Raw genomic sequence first — 21,175 nt, 5'->3', positions numbered from 1 at the left:
TGGCAATTTTTTTTTTTTTTTTTTTTTTTTTTTTTTTTTTTTTTTTTGAGTTGGAGTTTCACTCTTGTTACCCAAGCTGGAGTGCAATGGCGCGATCTTGGCTCACCACAACCTCCGCCTCCTGGGTTCAAGCAATTCTCCTGCCTCAGCCTCCCGACTAGCTGGGACTACAGGAGCATGCCACCATGCCCAGCTAAATTTTTTTGTGTTTTTAGTAGAGACAGGGTTTCACCATGTTGACCAGGATGGTCTCGATCTCGACCTCGTGATCCACCTGCCTCAGCCTCCCAAAGTGCTGGGATTGTAGGCGTGAGCCACTGCGCCCAGCCAGCAATTCTTACATCTGAACTCCTATCTCTGGGCTCTAAACCCAGTTTTCTTTCCATAGGCTAGTTATTCAAAGGTGGAAACTTTGGAGATTATCTTACCCATTGAGTTTATTTGATATTGAAGAAGCTAGAATTTATGGAAATCACACAGCCAGGTACTGTAAGAGCCAGGACTCGAACCCAGATCTGAAGATTCCTATTCTTATGCTCTCTCTGTCCCAATTCTGAAAATAGCCTTAAAGTGGGGTAGAGTACAGCCAAATCTAGAACTATGATTGTCCCACGAGAATGGATCTAGTAGAACTCTCCCAGTGTAGACAGATCAACTACCTGTAGGAAAAACTCACCCCAAGGGGAGAAGAGCATGGCAGGTTTTACGTAGAATCCAATTCAGAATAGCTGATATCAGCACTCTACCAATGACAGAACCCGATCTTGCATTATGACCACTAATTCAACAAACATTTATTGAATACCTGCTCTCTGCCAAAAGCAATAAAGAAGCCAGTAAAAAGTCACTGTATTCTAGTATTTTAGTGAAGGGAGAGAAGCAGTAAACAAACTGGATAATCTGGTTTGACAGCTGGTGTGAAGTGCTAAGGAGGAAAATTGGAAAGGCGAGGAAAGGAGATGAGGGGTAAGGCTGGGTAACAGTGTTAAAAAGAAATGATCAGAGCAGGCCTCACCTGAGCAAAGCCCTGAAAGCGGTAAGGGAGTGAGCCCTGAAGACATGGGGGAGAGAACAGCAAGTGCAGAGGCCCTGAGCAAATTATTTCTTCTGAATGGATGTGGGAGGACTGGCCCACCTGCCACAATGGCATCTCTGTCTCATCTCTGCCTTTATTAGGTGCTATGACTTCTTCCTTCTGGCCTTTGCTTGTGACGGTCCTTTTACTTTGAGCAGCCTTCCCACACAGCCCAAAGTATAGTCCCCCAGCCCGACACAGATCCTTCTCCCTCTTCCTTGTTAGTATTCATTCTGTTTCCAAATTCCTTTTGCACTTTTTTTCCCTCCCTTTTGCACTTCTTGATTGCATGATGCAATAAGTACCTTGTGAGCTAAGTGTCTGTAAAGTATAACACCATCTCCTGTACAGATTGTTCATTTGTCTTCACCACCTATACACCATGGCCCAGGGATCTTACATAGCCCATCCTAGTTACAAGGCAGAAAGGTGGGGAGGAGGCGAAGAGGCTTGCCAGGGGCAGTGAGGTTATTCATGCTGTCCAATCACAGATCTTATCTCCCACCTCTTCAGTGGCCACTTGCCAACTACTTTCCAGGACCACAGCGGAGGTCCACTAAACTAGAAAGGGTTTAGATGTCCATTAGCAGTAAAGAACTGTTTACTCATGCTTATGTTTATTCAGTCACTCTGAGCTCTGGGTGGTTTTGTCTACTCACCCAGAGAATCCGTTCGTTCTGAATGCCTCATCCCAGTATAACTTTGTGGGCCAGATTGCTCCTGTTCCTGTTGGTTATAAACATCAAATTTTGGTACAGCACCACTCTAACTAATCAGGGTTGCATTTTATAGGAATAGAATCTAGGATTCCTAAGGCTCTAAATCTCTATAAACAATTCTTTCTGTAATTGACATATTGTCACACAAGTGTGATTTCATGGGCATCCCATAAAGCTGTATGATTGCCTTTTATAGTCATGTCAAAGTAGCAATGTGTTATTTTGTCTTCCTTAGAGAAAGCAGGCTTATATATTTCTGAGCCTGTAACCCAGTCTTTTGAAGATCTCTGATTGTGGTAAATCTTCATCTGTATAGTATTTCATTGAGAGAACATACTACAGTTTATCCATTCTGCTATAGATGGGCATTAGGGTAGTTTTCATTTTAGGGTGATTGTGGATAGTGAATTCCAGAACACATCTTTTGATAAGCTTATATGTACATTTCTGTTGGGTATATATCAAAGAATGGAACTGCTAGATCATAGCTCATATATATATTCACCTTTGAAATAACAGATACTGCCAATGAATTTTCTGTATGGCTGCACTGATTTATACTTCCACCAGCATTGAATGAGTTTTAGTTGCTTTGTATACTTGCCAGCACCTAGTATTTTCCTTTTTTTCAATTTAGGCCGTCTCATGGATGTGTAATGGTATTTCATTGTGCTTTTAAATTGCATTTTCCTGACTGATGATATTGAAAATAATTTCATATGTTTATTGGCTATTTGGATATCCTTTTCTGTGATATGTCTGTTCAAGTCCTTTTTCATGTGCTTACATACTTTTAAGTTCTTGATAAAGCTGGAAACCATCATTCTCAGCAAACTGACACAAGAACAGAAAAATGTTGTATATTATAGATCTGAGTGTTTTGTCAGATATATAGCAAGTATCTTCTGTCACTTTATGAGTTGCCTTTTCACTCTTTAATGGTATCTTTTGATGAACAGAAGTTCTTAATTTTAAGGTAGTCCAGTTTATCAGTTTTTTCTTTTTGTGTCCTATTTAAGAAATCTTTGCCTACTCCAGGAACAAAGATGTTCTTATCTGGTTTTTTTGGAAAGCTTTATTGTTTTACATTTCACATTTAAATATAATGTGATGGAATCAAGATATGAAATGTGTGTATATGTATATGTGTATGTGGAGATATATATATATATATAAACGGATAGCCAACTGACATAGCACCTTTAATTGAAAAGAACATTTTTTTCACCCCTTCATTTTACTGTCACCTTTGTTAGGTGTTTGGGTCTATAGCCGGACTCTCTGTTCAATGTGTGGTCTATTTCTGAACTCTATTCTGTTCATTTTTCTTTATGCCAAGTATACACTGTCCTTTAATGATTATACTCTTACAGTAACTCTTGGAATCAGTTAGTGTAAGTTCTCTAACTGCATTCTTGTTTTTGAAGATTGTCTTTTCTATTTTAGGTCCTTTGCGTTTCTCTTACCAGTTTTAAACTTATCGTATTACTTCCTGCAAACATCCTACTGGGATTTTGATTAGGATTGTGCTGACTCTACCAATGGTACCAAATCCAGAGACAATTTTTGTCCTTGATGGGCCATCTAGCAGTGTCTGGAGACATTTTTGTTTGTCACGTCTGGGGTAGTGCTACTGGCAGCAGATAGATGGATGGCCAAGATTCAGAGGCCAAGGATGCTGCTAAATACCCTGCAATGCACAAGACAGCCCTCCACCAACAAGTAATATTCCTACCCAAAACGTCAGTAGTGCTGCTGTTGAGAAACTCTGCATGAATGTAACTGCTGTTTTAGTTGGAATTCTGACTTCTGTCTGCCATCTTACTTTTTGTTTTCTGTTTGGCTCACTAGTTTTCTTTCTTTTTTTTCCTCATTTTTGCCTTCTTTTGGATTAATCAAAAATATTATCCCATTTTTTACTGCCCTGTAAACTTCTTAGATAGATATTTTACAATTATTTTAGAGCTTACTCTACAGATTTCAACATGCATTTAACATCTTGACATGGTGCAGTCTAATACAGATTATTTTATCACTTCATTATACTACTAGACTCTTAGACTCTTAACTCCTTCCCCCCTCTACCTTTTGTGAATTATTGTTGTCTTGCATTTTAGTTTTATATATACACAAACTACAGAAGACATAATAGTTGTTTTGTACAGTTAATTTTTTTTATACTTACCTATTTCATTTTCTTTATTCCCTCTTACAGTTCCATGCTTGTCTAGGTTCATTTTCTTACATTCCTTTTTCTTTTAATATAGCCCTGATAGCAATGAATTCTCTCAGGTTTTATTTGTTGTAAATATCTTAACTTCACCTTTTATTTTTCTTTTTTGTTTGTTTGTTTTTGAGAAAGGGGCTCACTCTGTCACTGAGGCTAGAGTGCAATGGCACAGTCACAGCTCACTGCAGCCTCGACATCCCAGGCTCAATTGATCCTTACAACTGAGCCTCCCTAGCAGCTGAGACTATGAGTGCACACCACCACACCCAGCTAATTTTTGTATTTTTTGTAGAGGTGGAGTTTTGCCATGTTGCTTAGGTTGGTTTCAAACCCCTGGGCTCAAGTGATCCACCCACCGCAGCCTCTCAAGCTGCTGGGGTTATAGGCATGAGCCACTCATGCCCTGCCGCTACCTTCTTTATTGAAAGATGTTGTTTTAATAGGATATAAAATTCCAAGGTGGTTCCCTAGTCCATAGATTTAAAAAAAAAAAAGAAAAAAATCAAAGTTGGAGTTATTTTCTTTCAGTACTTTAAAGATAGCATTCTACTGACTCCTGGATTGTGTCATTTCTTTTGAGAAGTTAGCTGTTATTTTTGTTGCTTCACTGCTTTTAAGATTTTCCTCTCTTTGTTTTTCGGTAGTTTTACTATAATGTCTGTGTGTTCTGTTCTTTGTATTGGCCAAATTGGGTTGCTGAGTTTCTTAAATCTGTGGGTTGATCTTTTTCATTTATTTTGGACATTTTATATTGCTTCTGTTCTATACTGTCTTCTGAGACTCATTTATTCACGTTTTTTGTTCCACATGTCTTTTATGTTCTTATCTGGTTTACCATTCTTTTTTCTAATTGAGTTTGAATATTTTTTATTGACCTGTCTTCCAAATCATTAATCTTGTCTCCTGCTAAGTCCAATTTACTGTTAATATCTTATATTGAATTCTTAATTATAGATACTGTAGTTCTCAGTTCTAAACTATCCATTTGGTTTTTTTTAATAGATTTCAGCCAATTCTGGGTAAAATTATTTATCCGTTCCTTTACTTTGGTCATCTTTTCCTCTGTTTCTTGACTTTATTAATCTTGTTATTTCAAAGTTCTTGACTACTAATTTCAGTAATTTAGGGCCATCTATGGGTTTGCCTCTAATGTCCGTTTTTTTTCTCTTGATTATCAGCTATGTGCATTTACCTCTACATATGCTTTAAAAACTTACCATATACTAAACATTATGTAAAAGAATCATAGCGACTCCATGTATCTTCTGCCATCAGGTTTGCCCCTTTCTTCTGTTAGCTAAATACTTTAGTCGAATCAGGGATTGAGCTAGGTTGCAATCCTGTAAGCCTCAAACTTTGCTTCATCCTTATTAGAGGATGGTCCTCCAGGGCTTTCAGCTGAAAGCGTAACAGGCTATTTGTCTCCTTAGACATGAAAAGCTTTGGGAGATTCACTGCTTCCCCCAAGATTTTCAGCTTAGTTATTTAGCCAACTACTACTTCACATCATTTCAAAATTGACTACATGTCTTGAGGAAGACCCCAAGCGAGTAAGTCTTTAAGGTCCATCAGGTCTCCAGTTTCGTTACCTTAGCTTTGAAGAATACCAGAATCTCCACTGACTTGTTTCCAGCAGCCTTCTTCGAGAATTTGGGTATTTTGAGGTTCTTCAAGGCTGCAGTTTTGTCTCTCCAGCCCCAGGCGACCATTAAAAGCATTGTGGTTTCTCTTTCCCCAGTGATAACGACACCCTAATCCTGAGCCCACGTCCAGGATCAACAAATGCACCAAAGGCGAGTGTGCACGCACACGCACACGCACACGCACAGAAACTATTGATTGTTGATTCCCTCTGAAGATTCTCGGTCTGTTAGTCCATCTAGTCCTTTTTGCTTCGATAAGTATTGGATGCTTTAAGAAATGATTTTTGTAATTTATTTGCCTTTTTTTAGTCATGGGCAGGAGTATTAGCCTGCTAAACCATACTATATCCTACTTGGAAGCAGAATCTGTGCAGATGTTTTTGAAGGCTTGTCATGTGCCAGATGCTCTTCTAGCTTCTAGGTATAGAATTGCCCCTGCCCTCACAGAGCCTCTAGCCTAAAGTAGGTAAGACAGACATATACACAAATAATACAGCATGCTAAATACTGTCATAGAAGTGTGTACAGGGGTAGGAAAAAGGAGACAAATGTGAACTAGCACCCCCTGTTTAGAAAATTGCAAGTTTTGTAAATTTTACATGATTGCAGGTTAGAGTTCAAATGGTGGAACAATGAAAGATGAGGTTGGCAAGACAGGAAGAGGCCTGATAGTGAAGGGCCTTGTATGCCATAGTAATTGCCTTAGGTATAGCTTCTACCTGGAAGTGTCTGCCCTTCAGGCAGGATGGAGAGCAGTTGAAGAATTAAGCATAGAGAATAGCGATCATATTTTTCTTTTATAAAGATTACTTAAGTGTCAGTGTGAAATGTGAATTCAAGGAGGACAAGAAGCAAGCCAAAGGGCTAGAGAGGAAACTGTGAGAGCTGGCTGAATATTAAACACATTGATTTTTGTCATCAACAGCTTTGAAAGGTGTCAAATGGTTGGAATTGATGAAATGTAGGGAAAGGTGGGATCAAGAGGGGGTGAAAGAAAGCAGAGATTCTAGGGTTTCTAGCTTGACCGTAAATCATCATGGCAGAAAACTATGAGGTCAATGTCAGACATACTGTGTGTTTCCATTTCATTAGCTCTATTACAGCTTTTGTTACGTAATCTGAGAATGTAGTTTGGAAATCACTACCCTAGGGTGTTAGGGGGCAGCCCAAGTTATCTTCTTGAAACCCCTACAGTGAAATAAGAGAGAGAGAGAGAGAGATAGTGCCCGTGAGCTTTAGGCCATTGCCTTCACCCTAAACTTCACAGGACACCCTCTGATTTTGTCTGTTTTGTATACTGGGCTTCCATTTAAACGTTGTATTTGAAGAAAATTTTCCATGCTAAAAGAAAAAACATTAGTCAACAGTATAAGTATCTTCTGGTAGGATATGTGGGTGATACGCTCTCTTGCATGTTCTTCCATCTTGACAGAAGGACATCTTCACTGGCATTTGGGGGCCACAATCCTTTATTTGCAGTCAGTAGGTGCTATTCCACTGTCTCTTAGCATCCATTGTTGCCAATAAGGAGTTCAAAGCCAGTTTCTTTTTCTTTTATATGTTCTCTTTCATTTCCTCCTCAAAATATATGTGATTTTTCTCTTCATATGTAGAGTGAAGGGATTTTACCAGAATGTGGTCAGGTGTTTATCTTTCAGGCTTTTCAATCTCCAGATAAATACTTTTGCAGCTAAGGGAAATGTTTCTACTTTGAAATTCCCCCTTTCACGGTGATTCTCCCAGATCTGTCCCCCCAAGTCTCACAATTTGCATCGCTTTGCATTCCTGCTCCGGGTGAGACAGGTCTACTTGATCTTTAGGCCACTCATTGGGGTTTCAGCAATTACCTATCTTTTTAAAATTTTCATCAGTGGAGCTTTTTTATGTGTGGAAAATTATGCTTTTAATTGTAAGAGACATCTTTGGTCTCATAATTGAACTTCCTTAATTGGTCTTTTTATTATTATTATTATTCCAGTTCTTATCTGTCTCTTTTTCTGGTTCTGTTAATGTAAGATTCGCCACCTCGAGGAGTGCTGAAATGCTTTTTCTACCCATGGCTGCTGGATCCCATTAAGCAATTCTCTTCCTTTCCTACTTCTTGATCCAACTACCAGTATCTCAGGCAGGGAGGTGGCAAAGCAGCCTCTGGTTCATCCGCATATGAGCCAGTGCACATGGGATGCCATTAGTCCCCAGCCAAGTTTTGTGGCTGTCACACATGGCATTTTTCTAGCCTGGGACAGAGAAGAGTCAAGTTTCTTCCCTTCTCTGGCTTCTTGGGGCCACAGAGAGCATGAGATATACCCCCATGAAGCCTCACAGGGACAAGCAGTGCCCTTCCTCATAGGGGTCCGTGGAGCTCAGTGGGCTAGACTCTCCAGCATATCAGAGTCCTGGAGCCTCTCTTAACCCCAGGGGAAATTTGCCACCAGCTCTCTCTCTGGACTGAACAGGCCTTGCCCACGCCTGCTGGGCACAACTTGCCTGCCAATCTATTGTCACTGAGTTCAGACACATTCATGGAATTGGAAGTAGAAGCAGCACAAGCACTTCCTTATCATCTCTTCAAAAGCCCCCAGCAAGTAGAGGAAAAAGGGAGACCACAAGACCCTCAGGCTCTCCAAGCCTCCATCCAATGTCGACGTTTTACAGTTACACGCATTTATGGGCTCCAACTCAGCTCAGACGTCACCACCCGTGGGCCATACTTTTATGTCTTCCCAGCATGCTCTGCTTCCCCAAAGGGAATATTTGAGACTTTTATTTCTCTCTTCAAGCCCTCTGTGTATCCTTCTCCTTGTTCACTGTCAGCCCATGACTGAATTTCTCTTCATAAAAAAAAGACAGACTCTAGGATGTTGAGTTGCTCTTTGCTTTCCTATAAAGCTGTCTCCTTCGCCTCCTTGCCTGCCTGCTGTCCATCTTTCCATCTTGCTGGACTCTGTCTTCTGTGTGTTCTGTGATAGTGTGTTCTCTCAGTTTTCTCTCTGAGCACCCCCTTTCACTTTGTGTTGCTTTCAGTCTCACCCAGTTCTGATCCTTCTCCCATATTACAGGTTCCCGTGGGATCTTTTCAGTACGTAAAGTTGATCATTTCACCCCCTGCTTTAAACCTCTCAGTGACAAGAACAGGCAAAACAAGTCTGTAGTGATAGAAGTCAGAAGAGTGGTTACCTCCAGGCAGGCGGAATAGGAATCGATTCCACAAGGACATGAGGGAGCCTTCTAGGTTGCTGGAATTATTCTGTGTCTTACTTTGGGTAGTGGTTACATTGTTCAATACATACTCAAAAATTTGCTGGGCTGTATTCACTGTATGTATACTTCAATTTAAAAAGATGAAACATTCAGGTTAAAATCCGAACTCCTAAAAATAGTCCACAGATTCCTGTTCATTCTTTCCTCATGTCTCGCCTCAAGCATAATCCTGTGAGACCCATCCTGCCTTCCTCAGGGTATGACTTCCATACTCAGGACTCTAAGCATAGGCCTGTCCTAATCCTGAAGAGGCTTTATTGTAACTGTGCATTTACTTCCCTCACTAGACAGGGGGCTCAGTTTCATTGTACCCCTAGTGCCTTGTACAGTGGCTGTTACATAGACCCCCAGTAAATGTCTGTTGAATGAATGAATGCAAGTTCACTTCATGCTTGCTTAGAACTTGACATTTTGACTGAACAGTTTCCTTCCTCCAGCCTGCAGGATGTTTCCTCATTGAGGGGAAGGCTGCTGCATGATGGCAGTTTTTGATACTCCTGAGGAGGCCTTTGGTGTCTTACGTCCAGTCTGTGTTCAGCTCACAAAGACCCAGACAGTGGAGAATGTGGAGCATCTGCAGACACAACTACAAGCTGTGAGTGACAGTGCCCTTCAGGAACTTCAGCAGTACATCCTCTTCCCTCTGCGATTTACCCTGAAGACCCCAGGTCCAAAAAGAGAGCGTTTGATCCAGAGTGTGGTGGAATGCCTCACGTTTGTCCTCTCTTCAACATGTGTGAAAGAACAGGAGCTTCTCCAGGAACTCTTTTCAGAACTCTCTGCTTGTCTGTATTCACCCAGCTCCCAAAAACCTGCGGCTGTGTCCGAGGAGTTGAAGTTGGCTGTGATCCAGGGACTTAGCACTTTAATGCACTCAGCTTACGGGGACATCATTCTGACTTTTTATGAGCCCTCCGTTCTGCCACGTTTAGGATTTGCCGTGTCTTTACTGTTAGGCCTTGCAGAACAGGAGAAATCAAAGCAAATTAAAATCGCTGCGTTAAAATGTTTACAGGTTCTACTCTTGCAGTGTGATTGTCAGGACCATCCGAGGTCCTTGGATGAACTTGAGCAAAAGCAGCTGGGGGATTTGTTTGCCTCTTTTTTACCTGGAATCTCAACCACACTGACCAGGGTGATCACGGGAGACTTTAAACAAGGTCACAGAGTTGTCGTATCTTCCCTAAAGATCTTTTACAAGACAGTGAGCTTCATTATGGCTGATGAACAGCTCAAAAGAATCTCAAAGGTCCAAGCAAAATCTGCAGTTGAACACAGAGTAGCAGAGCTGATGGTTCACAGGGAAGCAGACTGGGTAAAAAGCACTGGCGACAAGTTGACTATCCTTATTAAAAAGATAATTGAGTGTGTTTCTGTTCACCCACACTGGAAAGTGAGGCTGGAACTGGTAGAACTTGTGGAGGACCTCCTTTTGAAGTGCAGTCAATCATTGGTCGAATCTGCTGATCCCCTTCTGAAGGCCTTAGTGGGACTAGTCAATGATGAGAGTCCTGAAGTCCAAGCCCAGTGCAATAAAGTTCTGAGACATTTTGCAGATCAGAAAGTAGTGGTGGGCAACAAAGCCCTGGCGGACATCTTGTCAGAAAGCCTGCATTCCCTTGCCACATCTCTTCCTCGCCTAATGACCTCCCAAGATGACCAGGGCAAATTCTCTACTCTTTCCTTGTTGCTTGGTTATCTGAAACTCTTGGGCCCAAAAATAAACTTTGTCCTCAACTCTGTGGCCCATCTCCAGCGCCTTTCCAAAGCACTCATCCAAGTTCTAGAGCTGGACGTGGCTGACATCAAGATTGTTGAGGAGCGGCGTTGGAACTCTGATGGTCTGAATGCTTCTCCGAAGACCTCAGCCACCCAGCCATGGAACCACATCCAGAGGAGATATTTCCGCTTCTTCACCGATGAGAGGATCTTCATGCTCTTGAGGCAGGTTTGTCAGCTACTTGGTTATTATGGGAACCTTTATTTGCTTGTGGATCACTTTATGGAACTTTACCGTCAATCTGTGGTTTACCGGAAGCAAGCTGCCATGATCCTTAATGAACTGGTTACAGGGGCTGCTGGGCTGGAGGTCGAGGATCTTCATGAAAAACATATTAAAACAAACGCAGAGGAACTGAGAGAGATTGTGACATCTATACTTGAAGAATACACAAGTCAAGAAAATTGGTATTTAGTTACCTGTATTGAAACTGAGGAAATGGGAGAGGAGCTGATGATGGAGCACCCAGGCCTCCAGGCCATCATGTCTGGTGAACACACCTCCCAACTTACATCTTTTCTAGCCTTCTCAAAGCCAAGTCCCACTGTTTGCTCTATGAACAGCAACATCTGGCAAATATGCATTCAGCTGGAAGGAATTGGCCAGTTTGCATACGCACTAGAAAAAGACTTCTGTTTGCTTTTGATGTCAACCCTTTATCCAGTACTGGAGAAGGCTGGAGATCAAACCCTACTCATTAGTCAGGTGGCTACCAGCACCATGATGGACATTTGCCATGCTTGTGGCTACGACTCCCTGCAACACCTAATCAATCAAAATTCAGACTATTTAGTCAATGGGATCTCTTTAAATCTGCGTCATCTGGCTTTGCACCCACATACCTCAAAGGTCTTGGAAGTCATGCTGCGGAATTCAGATGCTAGCCTGCTTCCTTTGGTGGCAGATGTGGTTCAAGATGTCTTGGCCACTCTGGACCAATTTTACGATAAGAGAGCTGCTTCCTTTGTCAGTGTTCTGCATGCTCTGCTGGCAGCGTTAGGTACATTGAGAGCCCTTTTTAATGCTGATGTGGGGGCAGGACTTGGTCTCCTCTTTTGCTTAGCCTTGTTTTTTGCATTGTTTGTGGTGATGCTATGGGGGGTATTTGAATCTCATTGTCTCTCCAGTCCCATATGTTATGGTGGGGTTTCTCTGTTTATCTTCTATACTTTCAGTAATCTCTATCATTTATTGAGCTCCTGCTCTATGCCAGGGATATAAAACCCTGCAGACTAAATATAAATATTTTTATTTTATAAATAAGAAGAACTAAGGGTGAGTGACATCCTCCTTAGCCAGGGTCACACAATTAATGAATGATAAAGTCAGGATTTATGACGGTTTTGTTCTTTCCAATATACCAAACTGCTTCTGATGATACATAGAGTTAGCAGTATCTAGGCTAATGAAGAACATGAATTATTCAATCCCATATATTCTAGAACAGTACTAAGAGAAGTTTCTGTGATGATAGAAATAATCTTTATCTGTGCTATCCAGTTTGCCACTATACACATGTGGTTCGTGCACCTGAGGAACTGAATTCTGTATTTTTGCTTAATTTTAATAGCCACATGTAGCTAGTGACTATGATATTGGATAGAACAGATCTAGAGACTTCCTTTTAACCTTTTAATTGTGTGAGTTGATTTGAGTTTCTCTTCTTCCCTTTGATCCTATTGAGTGCTTGCCAGAGATGTTAGCCACTATTAGAATGGCAAAATTTTGGACTACAATTAGAAGAAAAAGAATCTTTCAACTGAATAGTCCATCTTTCAATGAGAAAATAATGAGCTGTATACCTGGGTCCCTTTTATTTGAAGAGCGTATTTCCAGTATTTATCTCAGTACTGCTAATAGCCTCTGAGGCAGGTGGAATGGTCACTCGTCTCACTTTGTCAGTTGAAAAAGCCAAGACCATGTAAGAAACATTCTCATAGAAGGTGACTAGGGCAGGGACAGTGCACTTCCCTGTACCTAATGCCATTTCCAGTGTTTATTCATGCATGAGCGTTAACATTCAACATAAATGTTCCTTTATTCATTCATTCATTCAAGAATGCCTGCCATGTGTCAAGACACTGTGCTAAGTAATGATAGAGCAGTGAACAAGATGAATAAACTCATGGAACTTCCCTGCCACTGCAAGAGAGATGATAAACAAACAAATCATTAGACAAGCTCCCTGCAGATTTTGATAAACACCATGAAGGAAATACACTTCAATGTAACAGGCACTAAGTTCAGTGGTCAGGGAGGGCCTCTCTGAGGAAGCAACACTAAAGCAGAGACTTGAAGGATGAGAAGGGCCCATCAACACATATGGGGCTATGACATTGTTTTTAAGATTTTTAAGAACATTCAGGCCAGGGACTGTGGCTTACACCCATAATCATAATACTGAGGTGGGCGGATCACTTGAGCCCCGAAGTTCCAGACCAACCTCGGCAACATAGTAAGGCCTTGTCCCTACTAAAAATTGAAAAAATAATTAGTTGGGAATAGTGGTGCATGCCCGTAATTCCAGCTACCTGAGAGGCTGAAGTAGAAGTATCACCTGAGCCTGGGGGGAGGTCAGGGGTGCGGTGCACCATGATTGCACCACTGTACTCCAACCTGGGTGACAGAGTAAGACTCTATCTCAAAAAAAAAAAATGGCCGGGTGTGTTGGCTCACACCTGTAATCCCAGCACTTTGGGAGGCTGAGGCAGGTAGATCATGAGGTCAGGAGTTCAAGACCAGCCTGGTCAAGATGGTGAAACTTCATCTGTACTAAAATTAGCAGGGCATGGTGGCAGGCTCCTATAATTCCAGATACTCAGGAGGCTGAGTCAGGGAACTACTTGAACCCGGGAGGCAGAGGTTACAGTGAGCCGAGATCATGCCACTGCACTCCAGCCTGGGCGACAGAGTAAGACTCTGTCTCCCCCCCCAAAAAAAAAATTTCAAGTGGGAAGGCCGAGAGGGAAGAAGGGGCATGGGTCCTTAGAGAATGGAAAAGAGGCCACTGCGGAGAGTGTTGCAAGACGAAGTTGGAAAGAAGGGCAAGGACAAATCCTGGTAGGACCTTACAGACCAAGAGAGGAGGTTGGATTTTATTTCGCAGCCACTTGGAAGCCTGTGTAGTGGGCTAGTCACTGGGGAGTCAGCCATGAATAAGACCCACCTAGGCCTGCCCTCGTGGAGCCCCTCATAGGACTGGCTGGCTGCTTATGCGGACTAAGACTGGCTTCTTTGGGCCAGATGTATCCCACCTGTGCTGCTTTAGGGAACTATGCTCTATTTCAATTTGAAATTCTTAAAAGTAAGTTAAGAAAAGCCCTGTGAACTGTATCTCTCAAGAAGTATCTGAATTTGGGTCTTCAAAATTGAACTGCCTTAGATTGCTGATGTCTTCGGTCTTCTCTGAAGGTGAAATGTCGAAACTCCTGTGTAGCTTTGTACTGCTTAAAAAAACACTGAGATGGAGGGAGAGGGTCTCCCTTGCAGAAAGGAAAATTGGTTGGTTAAGACTGACTGTGGCGCTTTCTTAGAACAGAAGCAGACTTAGAACTAGCTTTACTGAAAGTTTTGAAATAACCCAGAATATACTCGCTTTTTGAACAGTTAAGTGGTACTCAGAAGGAGTTGATACAGTCACTCAGAAGTCAGAGTTGCACTTTTTGCTGTCATTTCTGTTTGTCATCAAATTATCTAACTGATGGCCACTGTTCTAAGGTGGGTGTGGAGATGTGGTCTCAGAGAACTTTTGAAAGGCCTTAGAAGAACCCAGTAAGAGTGTTAGGAAATTGAGTGACCATGAACATAGTGTTTCACATGAAGTGGCTAAAAAAGCATTAGGTAAGGGCAAGAACCATTAGTTAATTTACTGCTTATTACCACCTGCTGGTTGGCTGATTATTCATGACAAGAAAAAAAATAGGGTAGTTTTGAAAATAAGTATGTCACATACTTCAGAACTTGCAGAATGTGCAATGCCCATACACATATGGCTGCTGCATTCTCTTTATGGCTGCATAGTATTCAACCAGTCCTTTCTTGGTAGATGTTTTAGTCACTTCGAGTCTTTTGCCACCACACACAAAAAAAATGCTCCATTGAATATCTTTGAAGGTCATTTTGGGCATGTCTCAGTATATCAATAGGATGAATTTCTGGTAAAAAATGCTGGTTTAAAGGATATTCCATTTAAATTTTTGAGGGAATATCAAATTGCTCTCCTAAGAGGTTGCACCAATTTAAACTCCATCAGCAATGTAAGAGAGTGCCAGTTTTGCCACACCCTCAGCCACACTGTATATTACCAAGCTTTTGATCTTCACTAATCCAATAGGAGAAAAATAGCACCTTATTATAGTTTTAATTTGCATTAAGAGTGAGGTTGAGCTTCTTTTCATGTTTAAAAGCCGTTTATGAGCAAAGACATTTTAATGTCTGGCACCAGCCTTGAATCTAGAAATAATCTTTGCAGCATGTCTAGTCTTAGCAGTGTAAACACTGGGCCCAGGTTTTAACTAGTTGGGAACCAACCCCTTAGAGTGCACTAAGTACCTGATAGACAACTGGGGATGCAGTTTGAAGAATGTCATAATGGCTCCCTGGGTATAGGAACCTCCAGCTCGCACCTCATGCATTTGCTCTCTTGATGCTCCCAGTTGCCCGTCGTCTCCCATCTGCTGCTGCTCTGGCTCTGTGCAGATGCTCCTTGATGAAAAGGAGATTGGCAGGTGGTAAAGGTTATCTGAGTCTTTTTCCCGGCTATCTGCAAAAGGAGGGTGCTGGAGCAGAGCAGTGATTTTCAGGCGGTGGGATTTGTCGTTGTTTGATTCCTCTAAGTATTAAGAGCCTTTTTTGAAATAAAGCATTTGGGGAACCCTGATATACAAAAATGATTGCAATTAGAGCTGAGTTTGTTGAAGGAGTAGAGACCCTGGAACCCATGCCCATAGCCTGCCGTCTCTTGGTGCCCTCCCTGTTGTGATCCATGAGACATTTCTGTGAAGCCCTAAGGCTCCTCAAGGCACCGTTTGAAAACCGCTGGACCCAGTGATGTTTGAAGTTTATTCTGTGGTGACTTATCAGACGTATTTGAGCATCACCGAATAGGGAAGACTTTGGAGAGAAAATGGCCAGCTTTCTGAAGCAGTTTACATCAGAAATACAATATGAGACCGTCTGTCCTCGAGGCTCTATAAAGCCTGTATGCTGTTAATGAGCAATATATTCCATCCTCAGAATTTCGTCACTTGGTTGTGTTTGCCGGTCTTGTGTATTTTTTCTTTTGCATATACTTTGAGCACCCAGTATCTTTGTAGGTCATTTTGCACATGCCTCAGCATATCAATAGGATGAATTTCTGGAAAAAAATGCTGGCTTAAAGAGTTTATGTTTCAATTTTTGAGAGTATCAAATTGCTCTCTTATGAGCCTTTGTGGAACCCTGACATACAAAAATGATTGCAGTTAGAACTGAGTCAGTTAAAGGAATAGAGATCCTGGAACCTACACTGGGCATATTGGATTTCCATTGGTGACCAATGGAACATAAAGTCTAATGGGAGATTCAGACACTAAATAGTACACACAAATAAATAGATACACAAAATAAATATGATGAGCTGATATAAAGGGAAAGAGCAGAGTGCTATGTAAGACATCATGTAAGTGGCCTAAGTTAAATAGGGGAGTCAAGGGAGGGCCTTCCTTATTGGGCAAGTTCTATGTGTACCGAGATGTGAAAAGTGACTTGGAGTTAACCAGATGTGAAGTAGAGGGGAAGGACTCTAGACAGAACAGCAGATGCAAGAGTTCCGAAACAGGAAAATGCTTGCTGCACTGGGGGAACTGGAAAATGGGCTAATGGGCAACTGGGAGGCCGGAGAGCCAGGTAGGGACTGAATCTTGTGGGGGCTGTGCAGGCCAGGGCAAAGAGCGTATTCTGTATATAAAGTACTAATGCCTGTCGTGAATAGCCAAGGTGATCATTGTAACACTTTACTTACAGCCCAGTGGTTCCCAGACGCAGGTCATCTCGGGCACCTCCAAGAGCAAAGTTTAGGAGAGGAGGAAAGTCGTTTGAACCAAAGACCAGCAACTCTTGAGAACAGCACCACAGCTGAAGACATCGAACAGTTTTTGCTGAACTACCTCAAAGAGAAGGATGTGGCAGATGGAAATGTCTCGGATTTTGATAATGAAGAAGGTAATTTGTTTAATTTGGCTTAGCTGGTTTTTTCTTTCTGAAACGGATTATTGTAAAAATGGTGAAACATCGTTACAGAGAGAGTGGAAATAAGAAAAGGCACTCAGCCTCACCAGGCTAACATAGCTATTCTGTTTGTGTCATCTTCTTCCCTTCTTCTCTGTTGCAAACCTGTTTTTACATGTTTGCAGCTGTGTACCCTTTTTGTCTTTAGCTATAAGCAACTATCCTTGTTGCTGTTTTGATAATTAATGTTTTAATAGCTGTTACTAAGTATCCATTCCCCTGTAGGACATTTAGGTTGCTTCTGGCTTAATAATAACTCTAATAAGCAGTGCTGCAGTGGATGATTCTCTGCATGTGACCTTTTCTCTCTCTCTCTCTCTTTTTTTTTTTTTTTTTTTTCATATTTCTTTAAATTCCCAGAAGTAGGATTTCTGGGTCAAGGATATGAACATAATTTAATGCTTGCCAAATTGCCTTTCAAAAAGGTTGTGTCAGTTTATACTTTTCCTTTGGAGTAGCAGGATGAATACGGGTTTCACCACAGCCTTACCAACATAGGCTATTTCCAGTTTTACACCTTCCTCAATTAATAGGTGAAAAATGGTTCCTGTTACGCTATCTTGCATTTCTTTGATTACCACAAGGCTGAATGTCTTTCTATAAGCTTCTTTCCTAACAGGTTTTTTTCCTTATGCCCATTGTCTATTCATATGCTTTGTCCTTTTGTTTATTGCTGGGAGGTTTCAGTATTTTTCTTACCAATTTATATGATAAAGAAGGGAGTTCAGGCTAGTTGAAGCTCTAGCCTGTTGTTTTATTCACAAGCTCAATCTGGAGCTTCAGGTCATGGAAGGATTAATAAATTACTAGAATCTCCTCTGCAAATATAAAATGCCAAGTCATAATGAGCTTGGTGGTCTCAGAACCATCCTAAATCGAACTGAGTCCCAAATGAGTTTGTTAGGTTGGAATAAAACGCATTTCTTTTTCTTTTTCTTTTCTTTTCCTTTTTTTTGTTCCACCCCCACCCCCTGCCATCCTTTTGGTGATCTCCATTGTGAGACTCTGGTGAACTGAAGCCAGTACTTCCAGCAGTGTAACAGGAAGTAACAGCTCGATGCAACTCACTACAACAAATTCCTTCTAAATAGCAGAGAAGCAGTGGAGGACCCAAATAACGATTTATGCAGAGTTGAGTCACTGCTCTCCCCAAGGACAGAGTTTTCTGATCAGAAATCTATCAGGCTTTTTCTTCTCAGACGTGTTTCTTGAGCCAACTCAATCCTTTTCGTGGATTGCACCCTTTCACCCAAACCTGGAAATGCCTGACTCAGGGGAGGCATTCTGATCCCTCATAATCCAGATTTGCCATTCTTGTTTAAAATTTGAGCACTGTCAGTGAATCCATTCCTTCATGATTTGGATCTTCTGGTGCTAGTTGATGCTCACTTAGAGCAGACTGAATGAATTAAACTCTTCTTCCAATAACGGCAAAATCCACATCCCTCAACTAACATTCTGCAATAGGTGAATTTCAACAAATTCCTCTCTGGGGAAAAAAAACCACAGGCCTCTCATCCTTATGCTTATCATTCATCAAGTACACACCACACACTTGGCATTCTAAGGAATGTTTGCCTCAATTCTGGCTTGACATGAGTGTTTTGTTTTAAGCACATAAAAGCACCGTGTATATCTGAGGTCCCTTTCTCCAAGAAATCCAAGCATTCTGCAAATGCATTTTCATTCATCTTTTCAGCATCTGTTAGAGACAGGTGCAGCCTCCACTGTAAGAGTCTATCTTTCCAGCAGAGGAAACTGAAATGGGAAAAAGTTAAGGGAGCAGTGCCATGCTCAGTGGAAATGAGCACAGCTGGTAATAGGGGTGGGATATGAGGCTGGGAGCTGTAAGAAGATCAGGAAAATTTTTCAGGGTAGGGATGTTGGCCTGGGTTTCATGCAGTTCTCAAATCTTGTGGTGATGTTTCTGTTGAATGAAACTTAGATCTATCTCATGCAACGCAGCACTCTAAGCAGTGAGAATAATGGCTGATAACATCTCATTTAATGCTCTTGATAGCATATGAGGTATACATGCTGTATCCCTTTTTTCCCCAATGAGAGAATATAGGATGCAAGAAGTTGCTAATAGGTTGTAGAGGCAAGACTTGATCCAACCTCCTGTAACCAAACTCCATGCTCTATGAACTATACCAAGCTGCCCTTGTTACCTCACCTACAAAGATAAGTAAGGCTTGATTCTGGCCATCAGAAGTTCTTAATCAAAGGATGAACCAAGAGGAGAGGAAAAAGTGAAGGGCAGAGCAGAGGCCAGTCATGGAACTGCCCAGCCTCAAGACTCCACACGAGAACCCTGCTTTTTTTTTTTTCTTTTGAGACGGAGTTTCGCTCTTGTTGCCCAGGCGGGAGTGCAATGGCACAATCTCAGCTCATTGCAACTTCCGCCTCCTCCTGGGTTCAAGCAGTTCTCTTGCCTCAGCCTCCCAAGTAGCTGAGATTACAGGCGCCCGCCACTATACCTGGCTAATATGTGTATTTTAGTAGAGACAGGGTTTCACTATGTTGGTCAGGCTGGTCTTGAACTCCTGACCTCAGGTGATCCCCCCACCTCAGCCTCCCAAATATCTACTTTTTATCTTAAATATTCGTTAATGGAAATTTAGAAAAGACCAAAGGCATAGGGAAGAAATTGAAGGTGTTATCTCATTACCCTGTCACTTTTAATATTTTGCTGTACTTCCTCCCATGCAAAAACATATGTATGTAGCAGTGTTCATGCTGCGTATGCAATTTTGTATTATGCTTTTTGTCTTTTTAAGACAATATTAAAAGAAATAAGCATTTCTTTTTTCATTAAAACCCATGCTAAGCCTGGTGTACTGGCTCACACCTGTAATCCCAGCACTTTGACAGGCCACAGCAGGAGGATTGCTTAAGCCCAGGAATTGGAGACCAGCCTGGGCAACATAGCGAGACACCCATCTCTACAAAAAATTTTAAAATTAGCCAAGCATGGTGACATGCACCTGTAATCTTAGCCACTCAGGAGACTGAGGTGGGAAGATCGCTTGAGCCCATAAGTTTGAGATTATAGTGAGCCATGTTCACACCACTGCACTCCAGCAGGGATAGAGCAAGACCCTGTCTTTAAAAAAGTAAAAAAATAAAGCCATGCTAAAAACAAATTTCAGGGACCTCATAAAATGCCATTACATGGCTATACCATGGTTTCTGTAACCACTCCCTCTTGAATGGAGGTGTCTCAGTCCATTTGTGCTTGCTGTAGCAAAATACCTAAGACTGGGTAATTTATAAAGAACAGTAATTTAGGTATCTGTGTTTTATCACTCATACAACACTGTCCCCAGTTGTGCTCTTTTTCCAGAGGAACAACCAGTCCCTCCCAAAGTGGAGGAGAATGACACCCATCCAGATGTGGAGCCACCACTGCCGTTGCAGATCCAAATAGCCACGGACGTGATGGAACGCTGCATCCACTTGTTGTCAGATAAAAATCTGCAAATCCGCCTGAAGGTCAGTGTGCAGCCCCTTCTCTGCGGTCCTGGAGCAGCAGGACTAAGGTGTGGCCTGGTTTGCAGTGGCTACATGGATGAGCACATCGCTCCCCTTATCTCCTGGGCCGTGTGTCGTGGCCAGGAAAAGGCATCAAAAGGAATTTATCTGTGGAGTGACAGGTTTACATCTTTCTGTGTCTGCTCAGATGCCAAAGGGAGCTCAGTCTCCTGCATTAAAAAACACAAGTCTTGGTGATTCACTGAATCTCCAAGAAAAGGAAAGCCTGTGCTTTGGAAAGGATATGATTTTCTCAGCTATGTAGGATGCAGTTTTTAATACTTTAAAGACGTCATTCTTCCAAGCCTGACACTAGCCCTTACCTCTTTTTCTGTTTTCATCCTAGGGAAAAAATGAACACTTTCTAATATATCTTGGCTTGCTGGTAGTTTGCCAAACAGCACCCCCATCAGCAAGGACTGAAAGTATACAGTAGTGACCACAATAACAGGACAGTGGGTTGGGGTAGAAGTGGCGGCCAGGGCTCTCAGAATCACCTCAGAGAAGCCCTTACACCCAAAGGGAAACAACATTCCTCCCCACCCCCGAGCAGGAATGAGAAACACAACTGCCTTGGTGACTCACTGCTAGTGATGAGAGTATATTGCCTTGCCCAGGGGTGATGGTGCTTTCTCTTACTCACCCTTCGATGGCAGGACCTCTTCT

General features: G+C 41.9%; 1 protein-coding gene across 3 annotated transcripts in view; it reads left to right on the top strand.

Annotated features, from left to right (window-relative positions):
• The window catches only part of TTI1 (TELO2 interacting protein 1), a 52,679-nt gene that overhangs the window by 9,986 nt on the left and 21,518 nt on the right, over positions 1 to 21,175 (top strand). For all 3 annotated transcript variants that reach the window (XM_003936369.4, XM_074406509.1, XM_074406510.1), the window contains 3 exons: positions 9,366 to 11,708; positions 16,712 to 16,909; positions 20,322 to 20,470. In XM_003936369.4, the coding sequence (XP_003936418.1) occupies positions 9,404 to 11,708; positions 16,712 to 16,909; positions 20,322 to 20,470 (2,652 nt within the window). In that variant the 5' untranslated portion in view covers positions 9,366 to 9,403. The remainder of the gene's footprint in view (positions 1 to 9,365; positions 11,709 to 16,711; positions 16,910 to 20,321; positions 20,471 to 21,175) is intronic.

The sequence above is a fragment of the Saimiri boliviensis genome, chromosome 9, assembly GCF_048565385.1.
Source record: "Saimiri boliviensis isolate mSaiBol1 chromosome 9, mSaiBol1.pri, whole genome shotgun sequence".
NCBI lineage: Eukaryota > Metazoa > Chordata > Mammalia > Primates > Cebidae > Saimiri > Saimiri boliviensis.
This window is presented reverse-complemented; position numbering and strand designations above follow the sequence as displayed.